Source organism: Oncorhynchus mykiss, chromosome 22 (assembly GCF_013265735.2).
Source record: "Oncorhynchus mykiss isolate Arlee chromosome 22, USDA_OmykA_1.1, whole genome shotgun sequence".
NCBI classification, from domain to species: domain Eukaryota; kingdom Metazoa; phylum Chordata; class Actinopteri; order Salmoniformes; family Salmonidae; genus Oncorhynchus; species Oncorhynchus mykiss.
In genome coordinates, this window is record NC_048586.1 from 14867709 (window position 1) to 14886973 (window position 19265).

At 45.4% G+C, this 19265-nt stretch overlaps 1 protein-coding gene across 3 annotated transcripts in view; it reads left to right on the plus strand.

The window, feature by feature from the left end:
- Positions 1–17480, plus strand: part of ppp1r9ala (protein phosphatase 1 regulatory subunit 9A-like A) — a 33379-nt gene extending 15899 nt beyond the window's left edge. Inside the window, exons 3-20 of one of the 3 annotated variants that reach the window (XM_036958813.1) lie at positions 6715–6847; positions 7028–7148; positions 7581–7685; positions 8102–8234; positions 8920–9078; positions 9188–9241; positions 9467–9696; positions 10313–10409; positions 10739–10856; positions 11551–11696; positions 11895–12225; positions 12409–12460; positions 12536–12607; positions 12745–12946; positions 13975–14019; positions 14498–14614; positions 15423–15611; positions 16036–17480. In XM_036958813.1, the coding sequence (XP_036814708.1) occupies positions 6715–6847; positions 7028–7148; positions 7581–7685; positions 8102–8234; positions 8920–9078; positions 9188–9241; positions 9467–9696; positions 10313–10409; positions 10739–10856; positions 11551–11696; positions 11895–12225; positions 12409–12460; positions 12536–12607; positions 12745–12946; positions 13975–14019; positions 14498–14614; positions 15423–15611; positions 16036–16194 (2463 nt within the window). In that variant the 3' untranslated portion in view covers positions 16195–17480. The remainder of the gene's footprint in view (positions 1–6714; positions 6848–7027; positions 7149–7580; positions 7686–8101; positions 8235–8919; positions 9079–9187; positions 9242–9466; positions 9697–10312; positions 10410–10738; positions 10857–11550; positions 11697–11894; positions 12226–12408; positions 12461–12535; positions 12608–12744; positions 12947–13974; positions 14020–14497; positions 14615–15422; positions 15612–16035) is intronic. The other 2 variants (XM_036958814.1, XM_036958815.1) reach the window with 2 other exon arrangements.
- The last annotated feature ends 1785 nt before the right edge of the window (positions 17481–19265 follow it).

Consider the following 19265-nt stretch of genomic DNA (forward strand, 5'->3'; position numbering starts at 1 on the left):
ATCAATCCAGGCGTGCTGAGAGACGGGCTTTCACACGACGTGGAGAAAGAGAACATATGAAGCAGATGGCACTATGGCTTACCAAGCCACTTCACAGCTTCTGCCACCCCATTAAAGATTTAGAGGCACAACAACAAAAAACTAATGCTACATTAATTGCCAAGCTTTCAGCCAAGTAGTCAAAGGAAATGCAGTGAGCTTGACCAATTGATTTTGAATCTGCTTGTCCTGGTCGGTGAAGGCTAAGTGATGTTCACTGAAAGTTGGGCCTCCAGAATTGGAACCAATGGTGACCCTTACCTGCCCAACCACCAGGCCTGCACACAGAGATAAAGGTAACTGGGGGTTTCACATGGTAACTGGAGATCGGTGATAACAACAGCAAGCTGTGTGTTTTTCTTTTCGGGGCTAATAAATAGATTTGATTTCTGAGTCTTTTTCTTGTGTCTACCACACAAGACAGTGCTTGAGTGATTAGGTTTCAGCCGCAAGAGAAAGGAACGTTGTTCCGAATAGCTGGAAGTACTCCATGGCAACAGGAAAGTCGGTACAGAAAAAGTGCCAGGGAAGAAGCCAAGCAAAACCACTTCAGTGCTGCAGAGTCCAACTGAAGCCTGGGAATCATCAGTGTGTTCCCTCCGTTCCACAGTTACGTTTTCTATAACGTTTTCTCCACCTAATTACTGTAAACCCCCAAAACCAAGCCTTTTTCATCTTTTAATGACATTTTCTGTCTGCTTTCGTTTTTATTGATTTGTTTGGATTTGAACTGGCTATTAAATCCCCAAACTGATCTGCCTGGTTGTTCATGTAAATACGGACGTTTGTAGAGCACATTGTTCTCAACCTTTTTTTAAATGTGTGTGTGTGTGTGTGTGTGTGTGTGTGTGTCAGATAAACCAAGGACTGATGTGCTTTGACTGAACTGTTTTCATTTGAAATACCAGAGAACATTTGTACGCCCTTTATTATTTGGCAGATCCACTCTAATGCGAATCCTTCATGACATGGCCTTGCCTTTTAGGAGGCGAGGATAGTGTTCAGCTAAAACTAAATTATACCCAGAGACACGGTCGAAAGCTAGCTCTACCTCTGATAAGATGACGAGGAGAGTAGAGCTGGGCTTCTAGGAGAGGGATGAGGCTTCCTAAATGGCATTCTTCCATTCACCACAAAATTGCAGTAGTGTGTACACACCCTTTTTGGTTTCCAATCTGTTTACACTAGGAATGTTCATGTGAGAAACCCATAGTAGTCTACACAGAGACGGCGGGTGTCGGAGACGACCGACCGCCTGGCCTGCCTGGATCCTCAAGTCCAGACACGCTCCTGGGATCCAGACCTCGGGGCTGTGGAAATGTGTACTGGATTACACCGTGCAGCCTTCTCACTACGACTCCAGCCAAGCTTCCAAACGAAACCCGGTTCTAATCCTATAGCCTTGCTCTCAGTCCCACTCTACCAGCCCCGAGCAGACGGCAACCTCCTGTTTCTCTCTGAGGACGGCGTGCTTTAATCTCCCGGACCATACGTCCGCACCGCTCGCGACATCTGGGGAGCACTCGAGAGATCACAACGGCCATGAACCGCCATGGAGAGAGAGAGAGAGAGGATAAGTCTTTCCCAGATAGACGTCTAACTTCACAAACCATGGACGGTCAGTTGATGCCAGGCTTTACGTCTTTCCTCTGGAGAATAACTGAGCCCGTTTTTGTTTGTCTCTGGTATTCTCTACTCAATTTAAAGTGCTCTGACTGGAACAGTGGGCCCCTCTTTTCTGAGCCCTTCATTGAGTTGTAATAACATGGTGAGGGCATTGGGTAGGGTCCAGACACTGTGGATGCATGAGGTAACAACTGCTCTGTCCATGTATGGAGAGCACTGTTTCAGTGAGGTCACACTTGAAGCTGACCCCATGCCTTAGAAATGAGGGAGAACAGAATCCACACTAGACTGAGTTCATTCCTTTGGCTTTGACAGTTGTAGACTCGTCAGCATTCCTTTTTCTTTTTAAACCCAAACAAATCTGCAGTTTCCCGGAGTTCTTGACACAGAGGATGTCTGAAAAAAAATCAACGCCCGAAGAGCTCTATCCATGTGATCAGTAGAGCTTACTGTGTTACTGGTGATGTCCCAGGGCAGACCTGTGCTCATCTGTAAAAAGCAGCTTTGAATTCCCATCTGGCTGCACTGCTTGCTCTGGCTCTGTCTCTCTGGCTGGATATCACATTGTGACTGAGGAAGAGACGACATGCCATAAAGGCCTTGGAGCCCACAGCCCAGGCTGCTTTAGATAGGTCGGATACATACACTACATGACCAAATGTATGTGGACACCTGCTAATCGAACATCTCATTACAAAATCATGGGCATTAATATGGAGTTGGTCCCCCCCCCCCCCCCCTTTGCTGCTATAACAGCCACCATACTTCTGGGAAGGCTTTTCACTAGATGTTGGAACAATGCTGTGGGGACTTGCTTCCATTCAGCCACGAGCATTAGTGAGGTCACGCACTGATTTTGGGCGATTTTGGCCTGGCTCGCAGTCGGCGTTCCAATTCATCCCAAAGGTGTTTGATGGGGTTGAGGTCAGGACTCTGTGCAGGCCAGTCAAGTTCTTCCACACTGATCTCACAAACCATTTCTGTATGGACCTCGCTTTGTGCACGGGGGCATTGTCATGCTGAAACAGGAAAAGACCTTCCCCAAACTGTTGCCACAATGTTGGAAGTACAGAATCGTCTGAAAGGTAATTAATTGTATGCTGTACCATTAAATATCCCTTCACTGGAACTAAGGGGCCTAGCCCGAACCATGAAAGATCCTCCTCCACCAAACTTTACAGCTGGCACTATGCATTCGGGCAGGTAGGGGTTTCCTGACATCCGCCAAACCCAGATTCCCAAAATACTTACATTTTAATATAGAATATTCCAGTACATACTATATACTATAATTCTGGAGTAAACTGTAGTATACTGTAGAATACTATACTACACACTCTAATATCCATCGATCATGTGTAGTACTTACTATAGAATGTTGTAGTATATTGTAGAATACTATAGCATATACTACAGTATTATCCGGCGGGAAAAAACACTAGCAAATACTACAGGAAGGTCTGCAAAACATGACACTTTTTTTAAACTATAGTAAATACTAAAGTATTTAATTTGCATATACCCTGCCCATTTCCCTTCCCATATCCCATTTGTGCCATAAGTAAGAAACCTACATGCCAAGAATAGACCATATTTTGTTCAGTACAGGTTATAGAACAGAATCTCTGAACTATCTGTTCAGACCCCAGTCCTACCTACCGACCGACCTACAGTTTATGGAAACTTTGCTATTTTAGTGTTTCTCCGGGAGGTTTCACTTCTATGTCAAAGATAATGCAACAAAAACACTATAGTAAATACTACAGTAATATCTGCAGAAACACTGCAGTATACTACAATCTGCAAAAACACTACACTGATTACTATAGTGTGTATATATATATATACTACATTTTTTATTTTACTACACTATTTATACTATGGTTAACTGTAAATACTAATAGTAAAGTCTACAAAAACTCTACAGTAAATACTTTAGTATTTATACCATAGTATGCAATGTTTGATTTAATCATAGAAATGGCCAACCTGCAATGAAACCTGGCAGAGAGCAGAAGATTGGGGACTGAATACAGGCTTTCTGTCCGCTGTTCATGTTATCTCTTCATTTTAGTACTGAGGATTACCACCTGTTTCCACAGAGCATTGCTCTTTGCCACATCTATTTCTCTTTTCCTCCCAGCTGTGGCCTACTTTCTCGCGGGGCGTTCTTTGCCTGCCATACTGTGTGTGCAACTAGGGTCCTTAACAAGAAATCGGCCACATCGTCAGTGAACTGAGACTGAACCAGCCTGCTATGTTATGTCTGCTCAAATCATAGGTTCTTTAAACCTTAATGAAATCCCTGGAACAGTGCGTCTTTGTGCATACGGGCATTTGTATGCCTCAGCGCGTCTGTTTGCTGTAAACTGGTGAGACACTGAGCTACCTCACTGTCTGAAAAATAACAGAGACAGAGGCTTCTTTCACTGGCAATACAAAGGGTGAACAACTGTTGATGGTACTGGGAGCACTGTTTTGTTTTTATTGATAACTAATGAAGAAGGGTTAGAGTTTCAGACCTCAAGGCCTAGTCTGCTTCATATTTATTGAAACTCATAACCACGGTAGAGACTGATAAATACAATAGTTTTAAGCAGAACAGGCCTATTTTAATAACACTCGTTTTATGAGTACAGACAGACAGAAAATGTGTCTGGCCCTTTATTACAGAGAAACTTTCATGAAGTAAATAAAAAATAATTGAAAACCAAATGTTTTTGGCTTATTTAGAATGAAACGCCAATTCTGGTCTTCATTTTAAGTTTGTTGCAGAAGTCATACACTTTTAGTAGTAAATCTAGCCTATTTTGCCCCTAGCGGTTCAATTCTACCATTGAAATTGTGATGTAGAGGCACCTACGTCATCTCAAGGGAGGGGTTCGACATGAAATACACTCTCTTCTAGATGTGCTGGGTTGGTACCACCTCAAAGCTTACTATAAAAGCTGGTGACAGCACGACTTTCTTGGTAAGTGAAGTGTGCCAATATATTTAGCATGACGCTTCCTTGACTAGACAACTGACGTTACACACAATTCAAAAGGCAGTAGGGCACATTGCCGCATATGACCACATTGAAATGTTTTTGCTTACCGTTTCTTACAGTGCATTCAGGAAAGTATTCAGACCTTTACCCTTTTTCCACATTTTGTTACGTTACAGCCGTATTCTAAAATGGACTAAATGTAACTTTTTTCCCCCTCGTCAATCTACACACAATAGCCCATAATGACAAAGCGAAAATGTATTAAAAATCAAATACAGACGTACCTTATTTACATAAGTATTCAGACCCTTTGCTATGAGAATCGTCACTGAGATCCGGTGCATCCTGTTTCCATTGATCATCCTTGAGATGTTTTTATAACTTGATTGGAGTCCAGCTCTGGTAAATTCAGTTGATTGGACATGATTTGGAAAGGCACACACCTGTCTATATAACATCCCACAGTTGATAGTGCATGTCAGAGCAAAAAAAACAAACAATGAGGTTGAAGGAATTGACCTCCATCATTCTTAAATGGAAGAAGTTTGGAACCACCAAGACTCTTCCTAGAGCTGGCCACCCGGCCAAACTGAGCAATCAGGGAGAAAGGCCTTTGTCAGGGAGGTGACCAAGAACCCGGTGGTCACTCTGACACAGCTCCAGAGTTCCTCTGTGGAAATGGGAGAACCATCCAGAAGGACAACCATCTCTGCAGCACTCCACCAATCAGGACTTATGGTAGAGTGGCCAGATGGAAGCCACTCCACAGTAAAATGACAGCCCGCTTGGAGTTTGCCAAAAGTCACCTAAAGACTCTCTCAGACCATGAGAAACAATATTCTCTGGTCTGATGAAACCAAGATTGAACTATTTTCTGTGGGGATGTTTTTAAGCGACAGGAACTGGGAGACTAGTCAGGATCGAGGCAAAGATGAACGGTGCAAAGTAGAGAGATCCTTGATGAAAACCTTCTCCAGAGTGCTCAGGACCTCCGACTGGGGCGAAGGTTCACCTTCCAGCAGGACAACGACCCTAAGCACACAGCCAAGACAACGCAGGAGTGGGACAAGTCTCTGAATGTCCTTGAGTAGCCTAGCCAGAGCTCGGGCTTGAACCCGATCGAACATCTTCAGAGAGACCTGAAAATTGCTGTGCAGCGACGCTCCCCATCCAACCTGACAGAGCTTGAGAGAGCAGAGATGAATGGGAGGAACTCCCCAAATACAGGTGTGCCAAGCTTGTAGTGTCATGCCCAAGAAGACTCGAGGCTGTAACCTCTGCCAAAGGTGCTTCAACAAAGTACTGAGTAAAGGGTCTGAATACTTATGTTAATGTGATATTTCAGTTAATATATATATATATATATATATGATTTTCTTTGCAAAATAGTTCAATGGTTGTAAGTTCTAATCCCACATGGGGCAGATGTTTTTTTTAATAATTGTTTTTATCCTTTATATACAATATTCATCCCGTGCCCACACACTTCTAATTCTGAAAAGCGAAAGCATACCTGTGAGAGGGGTCGCCCTGGTAGTAGTTCTAGGGTTTTATACAGTACCCAAGACCATTCTGTGCGTGTATTTGACCATTGGGGGAAAAGAGCTACTGCGTAAATACTGCAATGAGGGCTGGATCGAATTGAGCCACTAATCTTAATATTCAAGGTGACGATTGCACTTTTCTTCCCACCACAATACCGCAATAAATATGAGTCCACATTTCAGATTTATTTGGCATCCAATGGAGGATTCAAACTTACACCGCAAGTGGCAATAGATGTCAGGAACTCTGCGCTTTACCGCTGTGAGCTAACTAGCAGTCCAGAGCCGTATTTGCTCGTGATGTGTTGGGATCAGGTACCACTATGTTCACCCACCGCCAAAATTAATATTTAAGACCAATTCTTACCTGAATGCATTTTTTTTTTTTTTTAAAGGGGTCGGGCAAAGGCTGAAATTTGGGTTGAGAGTCAACCTTTTTAAGTCCATTGCTTGTTGTTTGTGGACACTGTGGTGAGCCTAGTTGTAAGACCTCTTGTGCTTGCTTCCACACTGCAGGTGTTCAGCACCTACTCTAACGAGGAATACGACCGGCGCAACGATGAGGTGGACCCCGTGGCGGCGTCGGCTGAGTACGAGCTGGAGAAGAGGGTGGAGAAGATGGACGTGTTCCCCGTGGAAATTGAAAAGGGTCCGTGTTCTCGTCAGCATTTCGTCTTTCCTTTTATTAACCCAAGTGTCTCTGAGTACCATTTGAGGTTTTCTTTTTTACAAGGCCGCCCTGGCAACGAGCAGCATCCTCATCACAGTTGTCCAGAGAATGGATTCCCATCCATCCATTCTAACTCCCCATCCTTGTTTTGTCCCACAGGAGATAACGGCCTGGGCATCAGTATCATAGGGATGGGAGTGGGAGCTGACCAGGGCCTGGAGAAACTGGGAATCTTTGTGAAGACCATAACAGAGCGGGGAGCGGCTGAACGGGATGGCAGGTGATGCCCCACTCTACCGTGCTTAACAGAAGCATTCACATTTGAACCGTGTTTTAACCTTGGCAGTTCAAATGCGTGGTACCGTAGACACCTGGAACTGTCTCTGGATGCATTACAGAGCCATCTCGATAGTCCACAACACTGTGGGGATGTGAAAGGGTACAAATGCTGCATTTCCCCATTGGTCTTCAGACACCATTTCTAAGCAACTGGCTGTATTTATAACCCTGTGAGGCAGCGAAAGAAAATAGCTCCTTCCGCTTCCCAGGGAATCTGGCCTTATGTTGCGCTGCCAGCTGGAAGAATTTGTTCGCTGAAAAAAGGAAAGGAGTTATTACTACGACGTGGTTCCAGGGCGCCCCTTGTCGATTACACGCCCTCTTTCCGACATCTACGCGATGCCTTACGATGACGTGTTGTCCTTTCCCCTAGGATCCAGGTGAATGACCAGATAGTGGAGGTGGACGGGATCAGTCTGGTGGGAGTGACTCAGCTGTTTGCTGCTACAGTCCTGAAGAACACGAAAGGAACGGTCAGGTGAGCTCAGTCCAGCTTCAGTAGTACATTTTGAAATAAGTCCTTATGATCCTAGGTGTGAGCAGCCTCGCCCCCCCCCCCCCCCCCCCCCCTTGTGTTCTGAGATTAAACATGTGGCCGTCCGGTAGCCTACCAGTAAATGACCTCATAGCTATCGTTTTAAAGTTGTTCGGGTATGACTGGAGGAAAATAAATATCCTTGAGAGATGTTGAAAAAGTAAATGGGTTTGTTTTTATTATTGTATACTGAGTGTGCCTCAAGCCTACACAAAGAGAGCAGGCCCACATAGGGCGCAGGTGAATGATTCACCGCAGGCAAACGACACGCTCACACTCTAGGAAAAGTTCAATAAACAGCTTTAATCCGTTTTGCCTACCCCTCTTCACGCTGACCCACCACGCTCTCACACAAACAGCTTTCTGATTGGCCGGGAGAAGCCGGGGACACAGAGCGAGGTGGCGCGTCTGATCAGCGAGACTCTGGAGCAGGAGAAGAGCCAGCAGGAGCAGCAGCACCGGGACGACCCCTACGAACAGTCCACCGAGGAGGTGAGTCACCTGGGCGGCCTCACCCAAACCTGGCCCTTTGGTTAGTCCAGTCGCCACTCCAGCAGGGAAGGTAGCAGTGAATAAGCATGGTGTGTTGTCACCCTGGGGCTGTGTGGGGTGGGGGGGGGGGGGGGGGGGGGGGGTCTGGAATTGTGCAATGTTTGCTTTTCAAAAGCACAAGCAACCACAAGCCTTTATTTATAGAGGAACTGAGCACAGAGAGGTAGGGCTCCTGGAAAAGCAAGAAAAAGCTTAAGCCTATTGAATCTCTTAAAAGGTGATAAAACATGTCCCGTTGTGGAACATATTTCATACGAGTGCATCTACTTCAATACTGGGCTACTCGTGTACAAGGAGCTGTGTGGTTGGTGGTGGGTGACAAAATGGGCAGATGTTGAATTATTTCTGTGTAGGTATGCAAGTCAATGAGCTGTGTGGGGATTTATGCAGTGTTTTTCCCTGTGTTGCCTCGTGTTCGGGGTTGGTTGTGTGATGGAACATGTTGACGCAGAGATGAGTTTCCTTCTGACACAGGGCTCCCGCTTGGCTCTCCTGCAGGCTGTCACGGTAACACCGGGATATGATGTAGTGATTACCCATACCTCCCCGCTGGGCGCCGAGCCGCAGGGCGCCACGTGGGCGTGGCTAGGTGACTGGCCGTGTGATGTGGTTGGTTATGTTTCAGGAGGAGCACTACGAGGAGGAAGACGGCGAGGAGGAAGATATGCTAAGGTCTAGTTTCCCTGGCGGAAGGACGGTGGAGGTGTTTGACCCGCCGGAGACAGAGGCCATGTTCATGCCCTTCAACATGGACTCCACGCAGATGGGCTTAAAATTCCAGGAGGTATTTCACCTGATAGAATTACCACCACTTTATATTATGGCGGATGTGTAAATGCTTGTGTGAAATGTGCTTGTTTTTGTTACTGAAATGGTTTCTCTCTTTACCCTAGCTCCAACTGAAACACAGCTTAGGAACAGCGGCAATAAACCAACTGAAGGAAAAGGTATGTACATCTGGAGGGCAAGCTACTGTTTCATAAACATGAGTACATATGGGTCAATGCATGGAGCGCAATCTGTCGCCCCGGCCGGTGACCAACCCATAATTGTCGTCTTGTCTGTCTCATCTGACTGACCGTAATGATTTTTGAATACGTTGATTGTACTAGTAGATGAGAAGCCTTTTAGATTTAGGTACTAAAAAAATACATTTCACTCTTCCTCTACAGTTAAGGGCGTCCGAGGAGGACAAAGCATCCAGGGAGACGAGAGTGGCTGAGTTGGAGCAGAAGATTGAGAGCAGCAATGAGAAAATGTTGAATCTGGAAGGGTACTGGCTAGAAGCCCAGGCTCTGTGTAAAACTGTCAACGAGCACCTGTCTGAGAGCCAGAGCCAGTACGAGACGCTGGACAAGAAATACAACAAGGCCAAGAAACTTCTCAAAGACTACCAGCAGAAGTGAGTTGAGTTCACTTGGGGTCAAGTTATTTAGAAGTGCGTTATTTCGAAGTCTCGACTTGTGTTGACCTGTGCTTCCCTCATTCTAAACAAGCTGAAGGCATTCTTCCACTTCCTCTATGCTGAGTCATGTTGTGTAAAAAGTACAGTACAGTGCATTTGGAAAGTATTCAGATCCCTTGACATTTTCCACATTTTATCACGTTACAGCCTTATTCTCAAATGGATTCAATCGTTTCCCCCCCCTCATCAATCTACACGCAATACCCCGTAATGACATTTTTGCAAAAAATTAAATAAGATATCACATGTACATAAATATTCAGACCCTTTACTCAGTACTTTGTTGAAGCACCTTTGGCAGTGATTACAGCCTCGAGTCTTCTTGGGTTTGACGCTACAAGCTTGGCGCACCTGTATTTGGGGAGTTTCTCCCATTCTTCTCTGCAGATCCTCTCAAGCTCTGTCAGGTTGGATGGAGAGCGTTGCTGCACAGCTATTTTCAGGTCTCTCCAGAGATGTTTCGATTGGGTTCAATCGCTGTATGTATGTATGCACTGTATGTCCACACGTCAGTGGAATGATTTTGAAGTCTAATGGTCTGATTCCTTTCCAGGGAGATTGACTTTGTGAAGAAGGAGGAGGAGCTGAAGAAAGTTCTAGATGAGAAGGATCGATGGTACAAGGAGCAGCTTGAAAGCCTGCAGGACCGGGTGAGAGGAACATATTAGTATTTATTTCACCTTTATTTAACCAGGTAGGCTAGTTGAGAACAAGTTCTCATTTACAAATTATGAGAAAGAGACTGGAATATTCTAACAGACGTAGTGGAGACTTAGAGGGTTCAGACCTAGTGGGGAAGGAGAGAGGGTTCCGACCTAGTGGAGAAGGAGAGAGGGTTCCGACCTCGTGGAGAAGGAGAGAGGGTTCCGACCTAGTGGAGAAGGAGAGAGGGTTCAGACCTCGTGGAGAATGAGAGAGGGTTCAGACCTCGTGGAGAAGAAGAGAGGGTTGATGGTCCGTTCTGTGGTTCTCTCCTCAGATAGCGGTCCTGGAGGGCAGCGGTCCATCTGCTGACTTTGCCGAGGAAAGACGATGGAGCAGCCAGGGGAGTGAAGGCCCCGTCACCAACACACAGTCTGTGGACTCTCTACTGTTAGGTAAGTAGGAGTCTAGTAGCCATCCTCCATTTACCACTAAAAGAGGGCAAGAGTGTGGATACATCTCAAATGACACCCTTGTTAACTATACACTGAGTGCACAAAACATTAGGAACATGACAGGATGACCAGGTGAAAGCTACGATCCCTTATTGATGTCAGCAACTTGACACCAACTGTGGGAAGCATTGGCGTCAACATGGGTCAGCATCCCTGTGGAACGCTTTCGACACCTCGTGGAGTCCATGCAACGACTATTGAGGCAGTTCTGAGGGCAAAAGGAGGTACAACTCAATATTAGATGTTTTCCTAATGTTTTGTGCACTCAGTGAACAAGTGGGCCCTGACCAGAAGTAGTTCACTAAATAGGGAATAGGGAGGCAGCGTGTGTACCTCGTGTAGTAGTGATCGAGAAAAAAAGTGATAGTCACTTATGGCAGTATTATTTTGGGATCGTGAGCCGACATGTTTTCACCACTTTTATTTCCCCGACTGATCGAAACTCGTCTTCTCCTGTTCTCGTCTCTCTGCAGCAGACTCATAGTCAGCAATATGGTTGGCACATCAAATCGCAATTAAAATCTGAGTACTGAATCGTATCAGCAGGAAGGCGACATCGTATCATGAGGTCCCTGACAATTCCCAGGCCTTACTGTCTACTGTACCGAGCTGTGTTTTTGTCCCTCCCCCACAGATACAGACTGGAGCGAGCTGGTCCCTGAGACTGACCGCTTGGACACCAGTGCACACAAGGCCAAGGGATTACTGGCCCCAAGGAGGAATCGTCCGTCTCGCAACAAACTGAAGGAGAACCTTGGCGCGTCCCCTTGCCAGTCGCAGGTCAGCTCAGAATGTTCTCTCGTTCATTTTGGGAAGTAATATCAGGGTGAATAGTACCAGCTAATTCAAAGACACATCCTTCCTCATCTCCTTCTGTTGACTGCGTGTTCAATACCAATGCTCACGTGGGTCAGTCCCGTCACGGAGACACTGTTTTGTCTCTTTAGTCAACACTGCTGACGGTGTCTTTCCCTCCAGGAGAACAAGGAAGAGGAGGAGGATGCAGAGGAGGACTATGCCAGGAAGAGGAGGTCCATCCAGGAGAGCCTGTCCCTGCCGGTGCCCATCTGTTACCCTGGGAACAGCCAGAAGGACGAGATCCCCGAGGCTGGGGAGAGACCCAGGAGCAAGCTGGAGCTCTCCAGCAGCTCCTCCCTGCCCCCGTCCCAGAGAAACAGCACCGAGAGTGGGAGCAGTCCTTCTCTGTCGCCGCCTAAAGATACCGCTTTGCTCTCGCCACACTCCCCCTCAGGGCTCCAGCGCAATGTGAAGAAACGGGAGTCCAGGGGGAAGGGCAAGGAGCTCAAAGGTACTGTCCCATATCCAGAGATCAGTCTGCTGACCACAGCATTCTCCTCACGCAGTACATTTCCAAAACAAGATGTTGCTACTATCGCCACTGACTGTCACCATATTGATGTGTCTCTTACTGGCTCTCTGCTTGCAGCAGTTGATGTAAATATGTTATTTTGAAAATGTGACTCTGTTACAGATGAGACAAATGAGAGTTCTTCAGCAGGAAAACCCAAAAAGACGATTTTTGGGTAAGTGCCTGAGAGAATGATTTTGTTTTCAATTTTGTCAGTCCTGTGTTATCTAAAGCTTTTGAAAACCAACAGTGGCCTTCGGAAGTCTGGTGGCAAAGGGAAGAAACATGACAAGGAGGCGATGCGAGCATCTCTGGACAGCAGGTATGTCTTGTCACTATGCCTACCGTGTCACCACATCCTGGCTATGTCATCACCGTACACTCACAGCTCTGCTATTGAAGAGACAATATGTCATTTGGAGACTTAAGCTTATTTTTCTTAATTTTCCTAATGCCCAGGGGTTCTGCCGAGCTCCTGGAGGAACCTGGAGGGAACCTGTCCCCCTCTGAGTCCATGACCTCTATACCCACCTGTATGCCCTTCTCCTGGTTTGGGGACAGAGACCGAGACAGGGACAAGGAGCCTTCGTCCTCCAGCAGCAGCCTACCATACGCAGCCACTGAGACCAGCAGCGAGCAGAGCCAGGACCGCAAAAACAAGGTAAGCACGCGCACGCGCCCCTCAGCTGACCCCGGGCAAAAGACGGGAAGAAAAAGCCCTCGTAATCTAGACACAGATGTTCAGTAAATTCAGGATCGCCGGTAACAAACAAGAAGCAGAAGACATTTGCATTGAGGAGAGGATTGTATGAAGCCATTTGAATTAGTATGCCAAATCCAGCCGGGACTCAAAATGACATTTCATTAGCTACTACTAAAGCCATGTATTTAAAGAGTTGGGCCAGTAAGGGTTTCTGCGTTTATGAGGCATTTGCATGACACCTCAACATTCTATGGCAGCCATGTTAGCCAGCCATTAACATTACATGGGGGATGATTTAAACAATGCTATGCAACTGAGTATTCAAAATTCTAAAAGTTGGCCTAACTCTCGAAATAAATGGCTCTGGCTACTACAAAGTGAAATGGAATGCCTTCACTGTGTCACTGAACTGACCCCTATTTCTGGACCAATTCATGCCAGTAATAAGTCAGTGATTCTTTGATCAGTAGTCCACAGTTCAAGGTTTCTGCTCTGCATGGAAATAAATAGAGAATCCAGTCAAGAGATGTGCAGCGGCCGGCCGGCCGGCGTCGTGTTTCCCAGCGAGGGATGATGACATTGCAGTTCAAAAGTAGTGCCCTATATAGGGTGCTTTTTGAGACGCTGATTGGTTATTAATCAGAGAGAGAGAGGAGGAGGATTCACTGGCATTTCAATGGCTTAGCAACCACAGAATTATCCCCATTTTGAAATGCATCTACTCAAAACAGGCCTGACTAATTCACAACCAGGCTGCCTGGGGTGTAGATGGAGGCCAACAGCACCAGGGCTATGGGGAGATAGTGGGCAGTGTGTGGGGAGTGTTGGCCACAAACAGGGTCTCCCCTGGTTCTGCTGGCTGGGATTCTACTTCTCGGAGTCTGTGCCCCATGGTCCTGTGCCAGCCAGAGCAGTGTGATCCACAGTGTAAAGTAGGGAGAACGACCTGACAAGCTCGCTCACTAACAGTCCTTCTTTCAAAACAGACAAATCTCTCCTGGTCCTCTTTGTTCAGTCGCTCGTTAGATTTGGTACAGTATGATTTCCTTTTTATCCCCCCCCCCAAATCTTAGAGGAGCTTGTAGACTAGAACTAACCCTTCATCTAGTGTTGTGATTGTTCATTTTGCATCTAGATCATACTAATTATACCCCCAAATTGATTTGTGTCGTCGTAGTGGACTTGGGTTTGTGGTAGTGTGTCGAGCATTCTAAATCTAACCTTTCACACTCATATCATACGCGACTTGATGATTAGAATTAAGTGTCGTAGTAGAAGTAGTTTGTTTGTCTTAGGAATCAATCGATCCTTCACAAGCTTGCAAGCGCGCCACTTTCTCTTCAGAAAATGCACTGTTCTAGTTCTCAACCTAAGGTTCCATGTTTTACCGGTACTACTGTGGATCCCCTTCCTCCCTAGAGCTTTTACTCCCCAGAGTAAAGACCTGTTGTTTACCCACCCATGTGTTTGTCTAGTTAATGCGTTCCTCCTTGTTTCCGCTTGTTCCAGAGTTTGTCAGTCATAGACGATTCAAACCCTGGCAGCCCCAGTTCAGACATCGCAGGCTTAGTTGCAGAGCCCAATCTGCCTGGGCGTTCACATACTTTAGTCTTCTCGTCCAGTGAGGTGAGTGCTCTCTCTCTCTCTCTCTCTCTTTGTTCCACGTCCACAAAAGCCCGTGTGGGATGGTGCTGCTCAGATGTCTCTGCATGCTCTTTGCCCCCCCCGTGCGGCTGTGATGATGGAATTGTGAATGGCCGCCGGAGAGTGAAGTTGCATGTGTGTGATGAAGTTGTCTGTGTGGTGTTAAAAGACGTTTCTGTCTTTAGCTTCGGGTCCTTGATGTGCAAGTCAGCTTGCCGAACTAGCAGAAGAGGCTCCTTGGTTAGACCGTAGAATGATCTGTGCTGCTCCTGTGTCTGTTTAGTGGAAAGGAACATCCCTTTGTATATGGTGTTCGGATTGTGTGTATGGCTGTGTTTTGTGTATATGGTGTTCGCATTGTGTGTATGGCTGTGTTTTGTGTATATGGTGTTCGCATTGTGTGTATGGCTGTGTTTTGTGGCTGTACGGCTTATCTTGTAGGTGTTTCAGTCGATAAGTGATTTTTATTTATACTCAGATAAACGTTAAGACCAAAGCCCTGCCTACTACACTCAAACAAGCCAGGTAGAACAAAACAAACATGCTCCGTCTACATGTCGTGGCCTCTTCCACTTAACAGCGCTGTGACAAACTGAATTGACCAGTGCGGACACAGCTTCTTTAAAAAAATAAATAAATGGGATTTGTCACTTTGCACCGTGCCATGATATTTTGATATTGTGCTTACGTATTGTCATGTAACTGACATTGATTCGCTATTTAATACATTATTGCTACTGTTTTTTTGTTCGTTTTCTTGGGATGGCATGTGTTTCTTGGTGTTCCGTAGACCCTGGATGATGAGCCAGTGCCCACAGGGAAGGAGTACCAATGGCAGAACCGCCCCGTCTCCGAGTGGACCAATCAGCAAATCTGTCACTGGTTGATGGGCATGAACATGGACCAATACACGCCTGAGTTCACTGCCAAGGGTGTGGATGGACATCAGCTCATGCACCTGGACAGTGACAAGTTGAAGGTGAGAGGGCATCACAAGCAACAAGGCCAAATGAAAATGTAAAGGTAGACACAGCGATAGGACATAGATGTACAAAGCATAGTGGGTCAATTTCTGTGACAACTAAGAGCGTTGAAGCGCGAGGCTTCACTTCTCCAGTGTTTTAGTGCCCTGGCTACCACGCTGTGGACGGCGTGGGAACCGTTGCACATGGGCAGATACTGTGCGAGAGCGAAGTCTTGCATCATCTCGATATCAGTCAGGTTTCTAATCTTTGACTGCCACCTAATGGCCAAACATAAACAGGGTGAATTGCACAATGATTTACACGAACACGGTGCATAAGGACAATTACACATAAGAAACAAGAGGAAATTGTCCGATGTTTATATGCATTTCAGAAAGTAGTGTTCTAGAATGTGACCCGTGATGTTTGTCCCCTCAGGCCCTGGGTGTGTCCAGCCAGAGTGACCGGGCCACCATCAAGAAGAAGCTGAAGGACATGAGGAAGGCCCAGGAGAAGCTGGAGAAACAGAGGGAGAAAAGGGAGAAGGAGGCACGACGCAGTGGGAGGCTGCCTCTCAACACTGACTCTGTCTGCTGAGCTGCCCTAGAGGTGACCCCCACTCTCTGTCGTAACATAACCCAATGTCCCTCGGGCGAGGCTGGACATTCAACGACCCCCTGTATCTGTTCTGTTTCACCTATAGGCCTACGTAAGTGCCATCCACTTCACAGTAGTTACTAAGAGAGCACAAGCACAGTCACACACAGTACTGAGACTATAATGGCCAGTAATGATTAATGCTAGCATAACAGTGTTGATTTAATGTGCCAATTGGAAGAATCATCTGAAAATAGCCCTATTTGTCACTGGGTTATTCACAAGAACACACAAAGCCGGCTTTGCTTTTTAATCAAATCAAACACACTGACGGTCCTGTTTCCAGCCGTATCTGTATCACGTCATCATTGTGATAGATTGGGGGAAACGATGAATTCTGAAAGTGATACTGTAATATTGACAAGTGTTGGTGGGGATATGACCAAGAACAAAACCCAACATGTGTTTTTTTACCACTATAAAGCTATAAAGTACTTTTATCCATTTGAAAAGTTTCCAGATATGTAGTTGCAGCATTTGTGCACATTTACAACAATTGGAATGAATTCAGTACGGCTTTGTGTTTTTTTTTTAGATTGTATTTTTGCTAGCATAACTTTCCTGTAACCATGTACAGATCTTTTCTTGCAGGAACTTTGTACAGTTATTGAGATAAAAGCACTATATTGTCTTTTAAGCTTCAAAGCGTGAGAAAGTGTATACGTTGTTTTATTAACTGCATAACTTTTTTTTTAAATAATTACGGTTCATAATTTTATATATACTTTTTCTACTAAGTAGAATAGCCACTAGGATGAGAGAATTTTTTTTGCTAAATGAAAGGAATCAAGTAATGACAACGAACAATGCTGCTGATCCCCTCCCCAACTGTGCCTGTTTCGAGAATGGAGGATGTACTACTCTGTGGTCTTATTGTACCGAATAGGTTTACGTGTTGCTGAGATGGTACCAAGACATGCAATATTATTGTACACTGCATGCACTGCTTGCTGACAGGGTGTGGGGTCCATGGAAGTGTGTGCGCCTGTGACAATAAATCCATTGAATGGTTGGCTGTGTCTGTTGGGTGCATGTTGAGCTTGTCCATACCCAAGCATTTCTTTCAATGTACATTTTAAATTCAAGAATGATTCGTTTATATTTTGGATGTAAAAACACTAGTTTAATTCCCTCCACTTGTTCTAATACAAAGAGCTAGATCTTATTATTCTATTCTTGGTACATATTGTAAAAGCAACATAAAATAAACAAATTCTCACACCAGATTCTGTTGTGGGTGTATGTTGTGCTTTACTAGGAGGTCTAATGGTTTTTGCATTCAAGAGATGGCAGACTGCTAAGTTCAACCAATGGACACTTTAATAGTCAACACAATACAAACACTATATATACAAAAGTATGTGGACATCCCTTCAAAAAATGTGTGGATTCGGCTATATCAGCCACACCCGTTGCTGACAAGTGTATAAAATTGAGCACACAGCCATACAATCTCCATAGTCACATTGGCAGTAGAATGGCTTTACTGAAGAGCTCAGGGTCTTACAACGTGGCACCGTCATAGGATGCCACCTTTCCAACAAGTCAGTTTGTCAAATTCCTGCCCTGGTCAACTGTAAGTGCTGCTTTTGTGAAGTGGATATGTCTAGGAGCAACAACGGCTCAGCCGCGAAGTGGTAGATGATGCAAGCTCACAGAACGGGACTGTGGATGTCCATCACCCATTTAGTTTGATATGTTACGAATTATCAAAATGTATGAATGTTTTAAGAATTCTAGCTAGCTGGCTAACATTAGCTGGGTTAGGGAAAGGGTTAGCTAACATGCTAAGTAGCGAAAAAGTAGCAAGTAGTTAAAGAATTGCTAAAGTCATCTGTGATGAGATTGGAACATGCAACCTTTGGGTTGCTAGACATTCGCGTTATATGTCCACCCTACTTTCGTTTTGGCCTTAAGCAACCATCTATCTTATGTACCTGTACCAAACGTAACATATCTTACTAATTTGAGTGTCCAGAATTTACATTTACTATGTTAAGTGTAGTGTGTGAGACCACCAGAGCTGCCGGAAACAGGTTCCACTTACACCGAACAAAAATATAAACGCCACATGTAAAGTGTTGGTCACGTTTCATGAGCTGAAATAAAATATCCCAGAAATGTTTCATACGCTCAAAAAGGTTATCTCAAAAATTTTGTGCTCAAATTTGTTTACATCCCTGTTAGTGAGCGTTTCTCCTTCGCCAAAATAATCCTTCCACCTGACAGTTGTGGTATATCAAGAAGCTGATTAAACAGCGTGATCGGCCACTTTAAAATGTGCAGTTTTGTCACGCAACACAATGCCACAGATGTCTCATATTGAGAGAGCGTGCAATTGCAAAACCGATTGCAGAAATGTCCACCAGAGCTGTTGCCAGAGGATTTGATGTTCATTCCTCTACCAAAAGCTGCCTCCAATGCCGTTTTAGAGACTTTGGCAGTATGTCCAACCGGACACACCTTCAAATTAGTGTATTTGGCTATTTCAGCCACACCCATTGCTGACAGGTGTATCAAAATCGAGCACACAGCCATGCAATCTCCATAGACAAACACCAGTAGAATGGCCTTACTGAAGAGCTCAGTGACTTTCTATGTGGCACAGTCATAGGATGCCTTTCCAACATGTCAGTTTGTCAAATGTATGCCCTGCTAGAGCTACCCCGATGAACTGTAAGTGCTGTTATTGTGAAGTGGAAAAGTCTAGGACCAACAACAGCTAAGCAAACGAAGTGGTAGGCCACACAAGATCACTGAACGGGACCGCCAAGTGCTGAAACAAATGGCGCGTAAAAATTGTATGTCCTTGGTTGTAACACTCACTACCGAGTTCCAAATTGCCTCTGGAAGCAACATCAGCACAAAAACGGTTTATTTGGGAGCATCATGAAATTAGTTTCCATAGCAGGGAAGCCGCACACAAGCCTGAGATCACTATGCGCAATGCCAAGCGTGGGCTGGAATGGTATAAAGCTCGCCGCCATTGGACCCAGGAGCAGTGGAAAACA